Source organism: Ictidomys tridecemlineatus, chromosome X (genome assembly GCF_052094955.1).
Source record: "Ictidomys tridecemlineatus isolate mIctTri1 chromosome X, mIctTri1.hap1, whole genome shotgun sequence".
In the NCBI taxonomy this organism is placed as follows: Eukaryota; Metazoa; Chordata; class Mammalia; order Rodentia; family Sciuridae; genus Ictidomys; species Ictidomys tridecemlineatus.
The window spans coordinates 57,355,786-57,372,749 of NC_135493.1; the positions used below are offsets into that span (position 1 = coordinate 57,355,786).

The 16,964-nt window shown below is 35.6% G+C and overlaps 1 protein-coding gene across 3 annotated transcripts in view; it reads right to left on the reverse strand.

Annotated features, from left to right (window-relative positions):
• Nucleotides 1–16,964, reverse strand: part of Sytl4 (synaptotagmin like 4) — a 63,024-nt gene that overhangs the window by 14,708 nt on the left and 31,352 nt on the right. For 2 of the 3 annotated variants that reach the window (XM_040283648.2, XM_040283649.2), the window contains 5 exons: nt 3,365–3,466; nt 2,787–2,862; nt 2,159–2,249; nt 1,941–2,044; nt 1,029–1,202 (listed from right to left, as the gene is read on the reverse strand). In XM_040283648.2, the coding sequence (XP_040139582.2) occupies nt 1,029–1,202; nt 1,941–2,044; nt 2,159–2,249; nt 2,787–2,862; nt 3,365–3,466 (547 nt within the window). The remainder of the gene's footprint in view (nt 1–1,028; nt 1,203–1,940; nt 2,045–2,158; nt 2,250–2,786; nt 2,863–3,364; nt 3,467–16,964) is intronic. The other variant, XM_040283651.2, reaches the window with a different exon arrangement.

A 16,964-nucleotide genomic window follows, 5' to 3' on the forward strand; every position in this document is an offset into this window, starting at 1 on the left:
TGCAGTCCTACCAACAATGTATAAGAGTACTTTTTACACCACACCCTTTCCAGAAATTATCATTCTTTGTATTCTTGATGATTATCATTCTAACTGGGGTGAGATGAAATCTCAGTGTAGTTTTGATTTGCAATTCCCTGATTGCTAGGGATGTTGAACATTTTCTCATGTATTTGAGTAGCTTCTTTTGAGAAATGTCTGTTTAGTTATTTTGCCCATTTTATTGATTAGGGGTTTTTTCGGTGTTAAGTTTTTTGAGTTCTTTATATATTCTAGATATTAATCCCCTATCTGAAGAGTAGGTAGCAAAGATTTTCTCCCATTTTGTAGGCTTTCTCTTCAGGCTCTTAATATTTCCTTTGCTGGGTAGAAGCTTTTTAATTTCATACTGTCCCACTTACTGACTCTTGGTTTTATTTCTTGCAATTTCAGGGTCTTTTAAGGAATTCAGTGCCTGCACCAATATAATGAAGTGCTGACCTTAAGTTAGGCCCTGATTCTTAAGCATCACTTTAACTTCATGATGCTGACTGATACCATGATTCTTAACCATACCCTGATGCCAAATAAACCTGCCAGAGCTCTTGTCATGATACTCACTTCTTTTTAATGTGAAAATCTGGAGTGGGCTATGATGAAGAAATCTGTTCTTTCTCATTTCATAGCTGAGTACTACTTAAAGGGAGAAGTTATAGTTACTGTTCACAAAGCTATATAGCCATACTGACCTAATGTAATATTATCCAGGGTATAGATAGGTTCAGGAAGTCATGTAGATATACACTAAGCATAAGACCATGACCATATAGTCCCAGCTGCTTTGGGTTTGTGAAGGTATAGTAAATCTTTGCTTGTATAGCAGAAAAAGCCCATTCATTCACCTCATGGTTGAGGATAAGTACAAACAAATGCATCTGCTTTACCTGGAAAAGGCATCTAGGCTGATTTTGCCAGGTACTGAGTCTGCTCTAGCAAGGGTCTTCTTTCTTCCTGGAAGTGTCTCTAACCACAGAACTAACAGAACTTACCATGGAGGATCCACTTTGCATGCTGCTTCTGGCTAGTTTCTGGCGATGCAACTTCACCAGGTGGTCAATGTCTTCTTCTTCTTCTGCTTCTTCTTCTTCTGCTTCTGCTTCTGCTTCTGCTTCTTCTTCTGCTTCTGCTTCTGCTATTGCTTTTGCTTCTGCCTCTTTTTCTTCCTGGAGCAGTAAATATAGATTAAGAATTAATAAAAATAATACGAGGGTGCAGGGGCACATGCATAATCCCAGGGTCTCTGGAGGCTGAGGCAGGAGGATCATGAGTTCAAACCCAGCCTCAGCAAAAGTGAGGCACTAAGCTACTCAATGAGACCTTGTCTCTAAATAAAATACAAAATTGGGCTGGGGATGTGGCTCAGTGGTGAAGTGTCCCTGAGTTCAATCCCTGGTATCCACCCCCCCAAAAAAGATAAACTTCAAAAACTAATATCTTTCCTTTAGTGGAAACCATAATGGCTGCAAAGTTCTGAGACTTCATGTAAACACATATGCAAGTATTTTTATGTTTATATGGTTCCCCATTTCTGGCTTCCCAGAAAGAAAGCCATTTTATCATATTTAAAAAAGAATAAGATATAAGTACTTAACATTTTTATAGGAGATATAACTCTTTTCCATTCAACTACTTCAACCCATCCACCCCTTTACATTTTTGAAATAAGTATTTATTTGAGCACTTAACTATATATCCAGCAATATATTAGAAGGTAACAGAGAAAACATTTATTTCCTTTAAGCAAAACAGGAATTGGATTTACTTCAGAAATTGGGGGCAATCAACATTCATGTTGCATTTTTCTTAATAATTAAACAGATTGAAAACAAATACTAAAATCACCTCTACATTTAAAAAAAAGATGAATGTACTGGCCAAATTAAATATATAATAGTACTTACCATATCCACGTTGAGGCCTGGGACAGATTTGCTTCTGTCTCCCAAGGAGCCACTTTCATGCCCCATATCTTCTGGGCGCAGATCTATCACAGATTTAGTGCATTCTGAGTGGAAGACCAAAAACCCAAATCAAAAGAAACCCACTCTACTCCATAACAAGAGCCCAGAAAGGATATTCAGAATTTCAGTCCCAAAGGCTATAAAGGGAAACTGGCTACCTGAAGGCCTGAGGATTTTTCTGGTGTTCTTCTTGAATATCATTTCACCCTCATCAACAGGTACCACATTTTGACCCCCTGAATGAATTTCCTAGGAAAGAATAAGGGAAATAAAATGGAAAAGTATAGTCGGGTAGGTGGTAGGAATGAGTAACAAAGGATAGCATGAAGTGGAATAAGCTTCAGATTTTCAGTCCACTATGACAAACTTACAAGAAAGATTAAATGTATGGAAGTACTACAAAACCTATTTTCTCATTCATTTCAACTAAACCCTTAGGAAATGCTCCCAGATGAATCTGAAGTGAAATTTGTTTAGTTGAATTTCTGATTTGAATTTGGCCTGAGGGGGCTGGGGTTGTATGTCAGTGCTAGAGCACTTGCCTAGTATGTGTGAGACACTAGGTTCTATTCTCAGCACCACATACAAATAAATGAAATAAAGGACCATTGACAACTAAATACTAATAAATGAATAAATAAATTTGGCCTGAGTAAAGAAAGAAGGAAAGAAAGAAAAGAGGAGAGGAGAGGAGTGGGGAAAGAAAGGAAGGAAGGAAAGAAGGGAGGGAGTGAGGAAGAGGGAGGAAGGGAAAGAAGAGAAGGAAAGACAAATAGCCTGGTTTACCTTTTCAACTTGAGATTTAGGAGAAGACATCTTCTTCCATTCTGGAAAGAGGCCAGATTTATCCAGAGAGTCTCTCCTGGAGGCAGATTCAGAAGTTAGAACTAAGTTACCTCCTCCCCTTCCTCTTTTAATCAGGACTCGAAGCTCTAGCAAGGAGGGAGAGTCACTGGCTTGGGGTCATCATAGTAACCAAATCCAAAAAATACACTTCATATCTGATTTACCTTGAAGGAATGCAGAAGATCAAATATGCAACTTTATACAAACACAAACACTCACACTCCCATTCCTAAGGGGCAGTGGCATCAATTGCTTCTGGGCTAGGAAAAATCCTCCAAGGTACAGCAGACTGGGGAACTTAACACATTCCAAGAAGCTGTACCCAGAGCCAAATCAGTAGAAGACCTACTGAAAGACTTCTGGGAAGAAAATACTGCATTCGATTTCCTGAGGACAGAAATCAGGAACACTCAAGGCATAGCAAACATGCATTCTGATGCTAGAGAACAAAATGGGAACGTAGATTGAGCAGACGTAAGGGAAATGGGAAATAGTAAGGAAAATGGGGGAAACCCAACCTGGAGGTGCTGTCTGAGTCAGCTGTGTAGCTATCCAAACTCTCACTCTCAGCCTCTATCACACTCTTTCCACTTTTCTGCTTTGGCACTTCGAATGGCATGCTAGAATAAAAACAAAGAGTCAATATTTAAAGGAAATTAGCTCTCCTGCCTCCAGTAGGACCTCCTTTCTAATAATTCGTTCACTACTGTAGCCTAAGTGATTTTTCTCAAATAAGTATGAGTAGATTGTAAGAACTTCACAGGTTCCCTATTTCTGTTGGGACTGAATTCAAATTACTTGGCCTGGCAGGAAAATCATTATGATTTGAACCCTGCTCAGTACTCCAGCCTCATCTTTCATCCTCCACTCTTCTTTGTACTTTCGTTCTGGAAAGAAGAAAACCTTTTGGTTCTTTGAATATCCCAAAGTTCTTTCTCTTCCTTCTTTTCTTTGCCTGAGATGTTCTTTTCACAATGGCTACTTTTCTTCATCTAGCTGAATCTACTCCTTCTTGAGGTCTCTCCTTATGTTAATTCCTCCAGATTTCTCTGACCATATCCTAAGTCTGGATTAACAAACTTGCTCCCAAAATACCCCAATTCTTGTTAACACTCATAACATATGTAAGTATTTATGTCTTTAAAACAAATTATTTACTTTGTTAAATGATTTGTTTAATGTCTTTCTATTCCAATAGACTAAGTTACATGAGATCAGTGACCACATAGCTTGCGCACCACTGTGTTCCCATTGCTTAGAAGACAGGTTTAGCATCAGTTAGATAGTTAAATGTCTGTTGATCAAATTCTTGAATAAATTCCTTCAATGCAACTTAAGTAGATCCAAAAATAATCAGTATGTCTTAAAGACAGTATACAGAAGTCCAAAGTGGCTTTAAAGCTTAATTATCATAGTGAATGATGAACCTAAGCATTTAAAACAGCAGCCCTCCTAATAAGGTTCCAAGTCCTGAGATTGTATATGCTACATAGAGAGTCGCTGTGGTATATTCATAAATGTACATAGGAAAGTTATGTGAGAATCATTCCACTCTCTTTCCTATTCCTGATCCCCTCCCTTCCCTGCATCCCCCTTTGTCTAATCTACTGAACTTCTATTCTTCCTCTCCATCCTTGTTGTGTGTTAACATCCACATATCAGAGAGATAATATGACCTTTGGTTTTAGGGGATTGGCTTATTTCACTTAGCATAACAGTCTCCAGTTCCATCCACCTACCAGCAAATGCCAAAATATCATTATTTTTTCTGGCTCAGTAATATTCCATTGTGTATATGTACTACATATAGGTTGGTTTCATAGCTTAGCTATTGTGAATTGAGCTGCTAATAAACATTGATGTGGCTGCATCACTGAAGTATGCTGTTTTTAGCTCCTTTGGATATACACCAAGGTTTGGGATAACTGGGAAAAAAACTATGATTACATTCCAAGATTTTTTAGGAAACCATACTGCTTTCCAGAGTGGTTACACCAAATAAGTCAATTAATACAATACTGCCATGTATAACTAAAAAGAACATTTTTTAACAGAGATATCTGTACCTCCATGTTTATTGCAACATTATTCACAGTACCTAAGAAGTAAAGGTAACCAAAATGTCCATCAACTGATAAGTGGGTTGAAAAAATATGGATATATACAATAGAATATTGTTCAGCCTTTAAAAAGAAAGAAACCCTGGGCTGGGGATATAGCTCAGTTGGTACAGTGCTTGCCTTGCATACACAAGGCCCTGGGTTCAATCCCTAGCAATATACACACATACACACACACACAAAGGAAATCCTATGTTTTTCTACAGTATAATGAACATGGAAGACATTATGCTGAGTGAAAAAAGACAGACATAGAAAGATAAATACTGCATAATCTCACTCATGTGAAGTGTAAAGTCTAACAGAGACAAAGAGCAGAATGGTAGTTGACGTTGAAGAGTACAATGATGGAGAGTTACTGGTGGGGCTGAGGAAGTCAGAGAAAAGTGTTGGTCAAAGGGTAAAAATTTCAGTTAAATGGGGGAACTTTAAGCTTTGGTTAAAAGCTTTTGCTTTCTTGTTTGTTTTAATTTAAAGGATTGTTTTAATGTTTACATTTTATAATGAACACATATTACCTTTTATTCAGATAAAAGGCAAGGAAATATTATTCCCAAGTTTTAACAAGTTTTTAATTAAAAAAAATAAAAATAAAACAGCAGTCCTCATATCTAAAAGGCAAAATATCATCCCTGGGCCTCTTAAAGAATTAATAAGAAAAGCAGGAAAAGGGAAAAAGTCATTCTATCTCTAATATCTCAATTAATTTCCCTTGACTCCCAGATCTCCATACCCCCAAGGTTTCTTCCTTTAAGCTCACTGGCTGCCCCTTCTCAGTTTCGGTTTCTGGTCCCTCCTCCTCTCTAGGAACTCTACCATTTGGATTGTGTCCAGGCTTCTTCTCAGGGTTGCTTCTCTTCTCCATCTAGCATTACTCTTAAATGATCTCATCTTGTATCATGGCTTTAAATATCACCTATAAGCTTATAACTTAAATGTATGTCTTAAATACAGACTTATTTTTCCGATAGCCTACTCAGCCTCTCCAACTTGGATGGGTCAAACACAAGTCTAAAACCAAAGCCCCAATCTTCGCCAAAACCTGCTCTTCACTCAATCTCATCAAATGGAAACTCCCTTCTGTCATTTCTAAGATTGAAAATCTTAAGAATTATCCTTGACTCCTCTCTTTATCTCATAATACAAATAAAATATGTCAGCAAATCCTCTTGTCTCTATCTCCAAAATACATCTAGAATCTCATTAGTTCCCATCCCTTCCAGTGCTATTACTCTGGTCCAAAGCATTACTGTTTGGCAAGTGAATGGTTGCAATAGCCTCCTAACAAATCTCCCTGCTTCTTTCTTTGTCTCCAGTCAATCAATTCACAACTCAGTGGCCAAAAAAGAGCCTGGAAAATATAAATCAGACAGTTCAGCAATTCCACTCCTAGATATATACCTGAGAGCATTAAAAAACATACATTCATGTAAAAACATAAATGTTCATATCAACATTATTCCAAATAGCCAAAAATGTGAAAACAACCCAAATTTCCATCTATGGATGACTATATAAAAATTGTGTGTGTGTGTGTGTGTGTGTGTGTATATATATATATATATATATTATATTATTCTCCTATAAAAGGAAATTAAGTTCTGATACATGGTGCAACATGAAGGAATCTTGAAAATGTTATGCTAACTGAAAGAAGCCAGACACAAATGGCCACATTTTTATGACACTATTTGTATGAAACAGAACACAAATTAGGCAAATACGGAGAGATAGAAAGTAGAAAATGGGGAGTGGATGCTTATTGGGTACAGGATTTCTTTGGGGGGTGATGAAAATGTTCTGAATTTAGATAGTACTTTAAGAATGTAGTGCATTTAATTTTTTTTGTCTGTCTAATTGCTCTGGCTAGTGTTTTAAGAACTAAATTGAATAGAAGTGGTGAGAGAGGGCATCCCTGTCTTGTTCCAGATTATAGAGGGAATGCCTTCAGTTTTTCTCCATTTAGGATGATGCTATCCTGAGATTTAGCATATATAGCTTTTACAATGTTGAGGTAAGTTCCTGTTATCCCTAGTTTTTCTAGTGTTTTGAACATAAAGGGATGCTGTACTTTGTCAAATGCTTTTTCTGCATCTATCGAGATGATCATATGATATTTGTCTTTAAGTCTATTGATGTGGTGAATAGTATTTATTGATTTCCGTATATTGAACCAGCCTTGCATCCCAGGGATGAAATTTGCGGATGACATGATAATATATTCAACAGACCCAAAAGGGTCTACAAAGAAACTACTAGAACTAATAAATGAATTCAGCAAAGTGGCAGGATATAAAATCAACACACATAAATCAAAGGCATTCCTGTATATCAGCAACAAAACTTCTGAAATGGAAATGAGGAAAACCACCCCATTCACAATATCCCCAAAGAAAATAAAATACTTGGGAATCAACCTAACAAAAGAGGTGAAAGATTTATACAATGAAAACTACAGCACCCTAAAGAGAGAGATAGAAGAAGATCTTAGAAGATGGAAAAATGTACCCTGTTCATGGATAGGCGGAACTAACATCATCAAAATGGCGATACTACCCAAAGTTCTCTACAGGTTTAATGCGATGCCAATCAAAATCCCAACGGCATTTCTTGTAGAAATAGATAAAGCAATCATGAAATTCATATGGAAAAACAAAAGACCCAGAATAGCAAAAGCAATTCTAAGCAGGAAGTGTGAATCTGGAGGTATAGCAATACTGTACAAACTGTACTACAAAGCAATAGTAACAAAAACAGCATGGTACTGGTACCAAAACAGGTGGGTGGACCAATGGTACAGAATAGAGGACACAGAAACCAATCCACAAAATTACAACTTTCTTATATTTGATAAAGGGGCTAAAAGCATGCAATGGAGGAAGGATAGCATCTTCAACAAATGGTACTGGGAAAATTGGAAATCCATATGCAACAAAATGAAACTGAATCCCTTTCTCTCGCCATGCACAAAAGTTAACTCAAAATGGATCAAGGAGCTAGATATCAAATCAGAGACACTGCGTCTGATAGAAGAAAAAGTTGGCTACGATCTACATACTGTGGGGTCAGGCTCCAAATTCCTTAATAGGACGCCCATAGCCCAAGAGTTAATAACAAGAATAAATAAATGGGACTTACTTAAACTAAAAAGTTTTTTCTCAGAAAGAGAAACAATAAGAGAGGTGAATAGAGAGCCTACATCCTGGGAACAAATTTTTTACCCCTCACACTTCAGATAGAGCCCTAATATCCAGAATATACAAAGAACTCAAAAAATTAAACAATAAGATAACAAATAACCCAATCAACAAATGGGCCAAGGACCTGAACAGACACTTCACAGAGGAGGACATACAATCAATCAACAAGTACATGAAAAAATGCTCACCATCTCTAGCAGTCAGAGAAATGCAAATCAAAACCTCCCTAAGATACCATCTCACTCCAGTAAGATTGGCAGCCAATATGAAGTCAAACAACAATAAGTGTTGGCGAGGATGTGGGGAAAAGGGTACACTTGTACACTGCTGGTGAGACTGCAAATTGGTAAGGCCAGTTTGGAAAGCAGTATGGAGATACCTGGGAAAGCTGGGAATGGATCCACCATTTGACCCAGCTATCGCCCTCCTCGGACTATTCCCTGAGGATCTTAAAAGAGCGTACTATAAGGATACTGCCACATCAATGATCATAGCGGCACAATTCACAATAGCTAGACTGTGGAACCAACCTAGATGCCCTTCAATAGATGAATGGATTAAAAAAATGTGGCATCTATACAAATGGAGTACTATACAGCAATAAAAAATGACAAAATCATAGAATTTGCAGGGAAATGGATAGCATTAGAGCAGATTATGCTAAGCGAAGCTAGCCAGTCCTTAAAAAACAAATGCCAAATGTCTTCTTTGATATAAAGAGAGCAACTAAGAACAGAACAGGGAGGAAGAGCATGAGGAAAAGATTAACATTAAACAAAGACAAGTGGGGAGAGAGAAAGGGAGAGAGAAGGGAAAGCATATGGAAATGGTAGGAGACCCTCAATGTTACACAAAATTACATAGAAGAGGATGTGAGGGGAAAGGGGAGGAAACAAGGGAGAGAATTGAACAACAGCAGATGAGGTAGAGAGGGATGATGGTTGGGGAGGGGAGGGGGGATAGTAGGGGATAGGAAAGGTAGCAGAATACAACAGTCACTAATATGCCATTATGTAAAAATGTGAGTGTGTAACAGATGTGATTCTGCAATTTGTATTTAGGGTAAAAATGGGAGTTCATAACCCAATTGAGTCAAATGTATGAAAGATGATATGTCATGAGCTTTGTAATATTTTGATCAACCAATAAAAAAATATAAAAAAAGAATGTAGTGCAACCATCACTACTAACAACCACAGCATTGAACACCTTAAATTTGTTAAAATGATGGTTTCATGTTACGCAAATTTTATCTCAGTTTTTAAAAAGAAAAATGAGATCATGTCACTCACTCAGAACCTTCTCATACACAGTAAGACAGTACTTTCAAGTGTCAATCAAGTTTTATATGATCTGCCCCATCTCTGTATTTATCTCCTCCCATTCCACCCTACTCACTCAGTTCCAGATTATCCAAAAGTATCAAACACAAACATCATTTTAGTATCTTTATACCCACTGTTTTCTCTGCCTGCAATGTTCTTCCATAAGATACTCTCAAAGTTTGCACCTTCATTTGCTTATTGCCTTTGCTCAAATGTTACCCCACTAAGACTTTCCCTAGCTATCCTAAACAACATATATATATATATATTATATATATAGTGTATTCCTAGCATTCCTATCAAGTCTCCTTAATTTTCTCCATTGCACTTGTCAACATCTGATATACTATTTGTTTACTGATCTTGTGTGTGTGTGTGTGTGTGTGTGTGTGTGTGTGTGTGTGTGTTTGTGCATGTGTGCCTACTACCCCAAAATTTAAAGTCTGCTAGCAAGGGAATAGTTCCTGGCACATGGTAGGCATTCATATGTATTTATCAAATAAACCAACAAAATAATAAATGAACAAAGAATAGTATCCAAATCTACAATATCCTACCCAGTAAAGAATAAACTTTCCAAGTTGTCACGTGATGTTTGAGATAGTTCTGTGAAAACAGACAGCAGGGGTTGAAATCCTAGGGCTTTCAAGAAGTGAAACACCAGTTATTCCTTTAAAAAATGGATTAGCTTTATAGTACAAGGCACAGCAGGGAACTTGACTTTATTTTTTTACTTTAAAATCATTCTTTCCTCCCCTTTGCTCCAAAGAAAAAAGAACTCCTAGCAAAATCGTTCCTCCAGAGAAGATGTTTAACAGTGACCCATGGAGTGTGGTTTTTGCTTGTGTTTTTTCCTAAAGATTAATGTGTACTGATCCAGAGCTAATATAAACAACCCCAGGGCAAAAAAGCAATTATTTGACATCTGTTCTGTAAAAAATAAACTAAGAGATGGGAGTCCTGTGCTCTAGCTATCTGTATGATCACAGGTAAATCACTTATCCTGCTTTCTTTTCTGTAAAAATAAGGGGGTTGAATTAGATTATCTCTGGGGCTCCATAATTTTATGGGAAAGATCACTTATGTCACTTAATCTGTTTCCATGTGTAGGATAAATAAGAGTCTTCTGGGTCCAATGATACTAGAGGTCATGGACAGCCAGAAGCAGTAAGTTTCAGAAATTACATTCTGACTGATGATGTCAGATGTGTTAATCAATTTCAGCAAATAAAAGCCATTCTTATCCTTATCCACAAAGTAAAAAGGGGCCTCTTCACCCAGAACAGATGAGTCACCAAACCAGGGCTGTGATGATAAAATCACAGTACATACATATAATGAAACACCACACTTATATCTTGGTGCTGTCATGGAAAGAAGTCCATGTTATATTTTTCCTTTTATTCCTTGATTTAAATTGACATAAATAAGCTACATGTTTAAACGTGCAACTTGATGAGTTTTTAAGTTTTTTTTAGTTGTAGATGGACAAAAATTATTTATTTTTTTATGTGGTGCTGAGGATTGAACTCAGTGCCTCACACATGCTAGGCAAGTGCTGTACCCCTGAGCCACAACCCCAGTCCCAATTGATGAGTTTTGACATATGTATATACCTTTAAAAACATAACCACAATTAAACTGAGGAACATTTATTGTTCCAAAAAGTTTCTTTATGCCCCTTGATAATCCCTCCCATCCCCCTTGGCCCTGTCCCCTGGCAAATAAGAGTCTTATTTCTTATTTCTGATAATCTGATTTCTGTTATGAAAAACTAGTTTGTATTTTTTAGAATTTTATATAAACAGAATCACATATTATAAAGCTCTTAACATATCATATTTCATACATTTGATTCAAGTGGATTATGAACTCCCATTTTTACCCCATATACAGATTGCAGAATCACATGGGTTACACATCCACGTTTTTACATACTGCCATACTAGTGTCTGTTGTATTCTGCTTTGTAATGTTTTGAACAACTAATAATAAAAAAAGAAAAACAAGACAGACACAAAATAAGAAAATCTTTATAATATCAAATCACATCAAAAAGGCAGACTATAGAATGAGATAGACATCATTACCCTAGATACTTGTGTCACTGCACATGAGGTGTGACGCTACATTGTGTACAACCAGAGAAATGAAAAGTTGTGCTGCAATTGTGTACAATAAATCAAAATGCATTCTGTCATATATCCCTAATTAGAATAAATAATTTTTTAAAAGGCAAAAAACCCCAGAATCACACAGTAGGTATTGTTTTGTATGATGTTTAACAATTGGTATTATTATTACTTTAAAATTCATCCAGGTCATTACTGCATGTATCAATAGTTCATTCCCTTCCATAGCTGACTAGTATTCCATTGTATAAACAAACCCAGCTTATCCATCCACCTTTTACTGGACATTTGGATTGTTTCCAGGTCTTAGCTATTACAAATAAAGCCGCTATGAACATTCCTGTACAATTCTTTGAGTGAACATATGCTTTTGCCACTCTTGAGTAAATACCTATGAATGAAATGGCTGAAGCACAAAGTAGGTACACATTGAACTTTTCTTAGGACACTGCTAAATTTTTTCAAAATGCTACACCATTGTGTGTTCTCATAAGCAGGTTATGAGAATCCTAATTGTTCTACATCCCTGCTTATAAGTGGTATGGTCAGTCTTTTTAATTTTAGAGGGCATATAGTAGTATCTTATGGTGATTTTAATTTGCATTTATGTAATGACTAAGAATGCTGAATATCTTTTCATGTGCTTATCTGACATCTATAAATTGTGTTTGGTGAAAGGTCTGTTTACATCTTTCCCATTTCCTATGGGAATGTCTGTATTACTGAGTTTTTAAAGTTCTCTCTTTTTATTTTTTTGCTTTATATATATATATATATAATATTATCCTTTTTAAAAAAGAGATTAAAAGTATAGGTATTCAACCTAGGTATGTATGCTTAGACAATTTGGTAGCCTATTTGCCAAAACTATTAATGACTTATAACAATAATTGGGGCAGAGGCAGTTAGATTAGTAGAGGACTTAATTTATATATTTTTAACATCGTATAAAATGTGATGAAATTATTTCCTTTTGGTTGAGGGAAAGTTAGGGAGGAAAGGCACATGTACACATACATACATAAGCCTAAAATTGAACAGCAGCAACTAAAGAGGCAAGGTATGGCCTCAAGTCATACAGTTCAAAAATTCATGGTGAAAATAGAAGATTCAGCTCAGAAAAGCTCCTTCACAATACTTCCCAAAGTGGTACTGAGCAGAGTGTGTGAGTAAGCTGACCTAAGATAGGTCAAGAAAAACAAAAGTCCTCAAGATTTATAATCCTATGTGCTTCTGTAGAACCTCAACAGAGACAGACAAGACTGTTCCACAGACACTGGAATGAGCTTGAGGATTCACCCAAAGGTGGGCCAACTAAGCCTCCATGAGGAAATTTAAAATAATTGAAGGAAATTAAAACCAGGACCACAGGCTGCTTTCCACCCCTTCTATCAAATTACAAGCAATAACAGGCATCATGGTGCATGTCTGTAATCACAGCAACGAGGAAACAGACAGGAGGATCACAAGTTTCTGTCCAGTCTCAGCAACTTAGCCAGACCCTATCTTAAAAAAAAAAAAAAATGACCACGGATGTAGCTCAGTATTAAAGTACTCCTGGGTTCTCAATCCCTAGTACAAAAAAAAATGTTACAATAAAAGAAATACAATAATCATTTCAATAAATGGTGCCAGGAAATTGGATATCCATATGAAGAAAAATGAAACTTGACCCATAACTCTCACCAATTATAAAATTGATGTCAAAATGGATTAAGGACCTTAATGTAAGACCTGAAACCATGAAACTCATAGAAAAAAACATAAGAGAAATGCTATGGGACATTGGAATGGGCAAGTATTTTTAGGGCAAGGCAAAGGAAATGAAAGCAAAAATAAACAAATAGGATTAGATCAAACTAAAAAGCTCTGTATAGCAAAGGAAATAATAAACATAGTGAAGAGACAACCTACAGAGTAAGTGAAAATATTTGCAAACTATACATATATCAAGTGATTAATATACAGAATATATAAGGAACTCAAAGAACTCAATAAAAACTCAATAAAAAATAATAATCCAATTAAAATGAGTAATGCATCCAAATAGACATTTAGGAAAAGAAGACATCCAAATATTTGGCTAATAAGTGTGTGGAAAAATGTTCAACATTTCCAATCATCAGGGAAATGCAAATTAAAACCATAATAAGATTATCATCTTACCCCAGTAAGAATAGCTATTACCAAAAAGATAGAAGACAGCAAGTGCTGGCAAGAATGTAGAGAAAGGGAAGCCTTTTATGCTGTTAGTGTGAATGTAAATTAGTGTAGCAATTATGGAAAACAGTATGGCGGTTCCTCAAAAAATTTAAAGAACTACCTTTTGATCCAGTAATCCCACCACTGGGTATATATGCAAAGAAAATGAAATCAGTATGTCAAAGAGTATCTGTATCTGCATGCAACACTCTTCACAACTACCAAGAAATGGAAAACAACCTGAGTACCATCAACCTATGAATGAATAAAAAAATGTGGTAAATATACACAGTGGAATACTATTCAGTCATAAAAACAATGAGGAGCTGGGGTTGTGGCTCAGTGGTAGAGTGCTCACCTAGCATGTGTGAGGCACTGGGTTTGATCCTCAGCACAATATAAAAAATATAAAAAATAAAGATACTGTATCCACCTAAAACTAAATAATAAATATTTAAAAAACAATGAAATTCTGCCATTTATGGATAGAACTGGAGATCATTGTGTTAAGTGAAATAATCCAAGCACAGAACTATGGCTACATGATCTTATTCACATGTACAATCTAAAAATTTGACCCCATACAAGTTGACAGTATAATGAGAGTTACCAGAGGCCAGAAAGAATAGAAGGAAAGAACAGTTGGAGAGAGATTGATTAATGAATACTAAGTATAGTTAGATGGGAAAAAAGGAACACTGGTATGTTATTATACACTCAGATGACTATATATGATGATAATGTACAGTGTATTTTTAAAAAAAATAGAATATTTTTTAGTGATTTCATCATAAAGAGATGATGACAAAGGAGATACAGGTTTACCTGGTTTGAACATTACACAATGTGTGAATTTATCAAAACATAACATGGTACCCCATAAATGTATACTTTTATGTATCAGATGAAATTTTTAAATTTAAAAATAAAAATTTAAAAGTATGATCATAAGCTATATAATGCTATTTTAGTCAATGATGGACTGATAATCCAATAAAGTAAGTCATGTCACACAGTGACATCATAGTCATCTTATTTTGCACATGTGCACTCTCTGATGCTCATATGACCACAAAATCGCCTAATGATGCATTTGTCAGAATGTATCTCTGTCCAAGAAATTGACTATATACAGAAGGCAGTGTTCAGTTCTTATCTACCTACAGTATAGCTAAGTATGGTTGACCAAATAAATTGTTTCAAACTGAGGTCAGAAGTTTGTCCAGAACAATTCACATAACCTGTGTCAGAGCAAACAAAAGATATAGACAAAACTTTCCCTATTAGATACTAGTAAAATGAAATAAAATGGTCTGCAGACATGAACAGCCATAGAGTAGGGAGAAACAAAAAACTTATAAGATATACAAAGAACCTAGTGTGGAGCACAATATAAACCTAGAAAAACAAATAGGTTTGTTGTTGTTGTTGTTGTTGTTGTGAGTACTTTACACTACAGGCAACTTAATACAAATTTGATCAAAACTACACTGAAATTCCATCTCACTCAGTCAGATGGCAATTATCAAGAATATAAGCAAAAATAGATGTTGGTGAGCATGTGGAGAAAGAGGTTCAGTTATACATTGCTGGTGGGACTGCAAATTGGTGCAACCACTCTGGAAAGCAGCATAGAAATTCCTTAGAAAACTTGGAATGTAAAAAAAAAGAAAACTGAGAATGGAACCACCATTTGACCCCATTATCCCACTCCTTGGATTATATGCTTAAAACCAGATGAATGGATGAAGAAAATGTGGTATATACACCCAATGGAATATTACTCAGCCATAAAGAAGAATGAAATTATGGCATTTGCCAGTAAGTGGATGGAACTGGAGAATATCATGCTAAGTGAAACAAGTCCATCCCCAAAATCCAAAGGCAGAATGTTCTCTCTGAATATGTGGATATACTAACCCACAACAAGGGAGGTAAAGATTAGATGTTCATTGGACTAGACAAAGGGGGATAAAGGGAAGGGAGGGGGATGGTAAAAGAACAGACAATAGAATCAATTGGACATATCTTTCTTATCCTCATATTTAAATACATGACAAATGTAACTCCACATCATGTACAACCACATAATGAGAGAGATCCTAATCAGAACAAGTTATACTTATTGTATGTATGTATAATATTACAAAATATACTCTACTGGCATGTAAAAAAATAATAATGATAAAAAATAAAAGAAAAAAATTTGGAGAGCCCAATTAAAAACAATTTCCAAGAAAAAAATAATACAGATTTGATAAAAACGAAGAGCTCAAATACAAAATGATAAAAAAAGAAAATAAGAGAAAAAGAAGACTGAAAGCAAAGTAAAAATATTGAAACCTAAAAAAACCAATTCATTCAAATCATTAAAATTAAAAACAGCAATAGACAAGAAAAAAGGATAAGGAAATGAGACAAGGATAAGGAGGGGAGAAAGAAAGAAAATGGTAAAAAAAGTGATAGCATGAAGGATCAGGTTTGGTTAATCATGGTTAACATCATACAGTAAAAAACCAAAAAGCAGTGGTACAGAAACAGAGGATAAGGAAATCCAATGCCCCTGAGGTGGTGAACTTAACTTATAAAAATTCCCACAATGAAGAAAGAACTCATCAAGGATATACCACAAATCAGGAAAAATGATACAGTAAATCCAATCACATGCACACACATACACCCACATGCATACTTGTGCACATGTGAACACATACATACAAAGTTGCCTACAAGGAAGGAAAACAAATCGTGTTAGTATTAGACTTCTTCACAGTTATATTCAATAGCAGAAGGTAACTTAGCAATGTCTAAAATATTATGAGGGAAAGAAAATGTGACCCAAGAATATAATACTCAGCTAAGATATCGTTCAAATATAAAGACATTTGGCAAATGCTCTTAACACGAAAGAATGTAATAAATACTGCAAGTCCTTGTTGAAGGAACTTCTCAAAGATGAAATCCAAACAATCAAGAAATAAAGAATGCAGAAATAGATACACCATGGTACAATTGTCAGCATACAATCCTTTTAAAATAAAAAATAAACAAACTACTTTAAAAAGCTAATGATTTATGATTGTATAACAATTTAAATGTTATAAACCTTGATAAAATCTAAATGACTTGAATGGCAAAT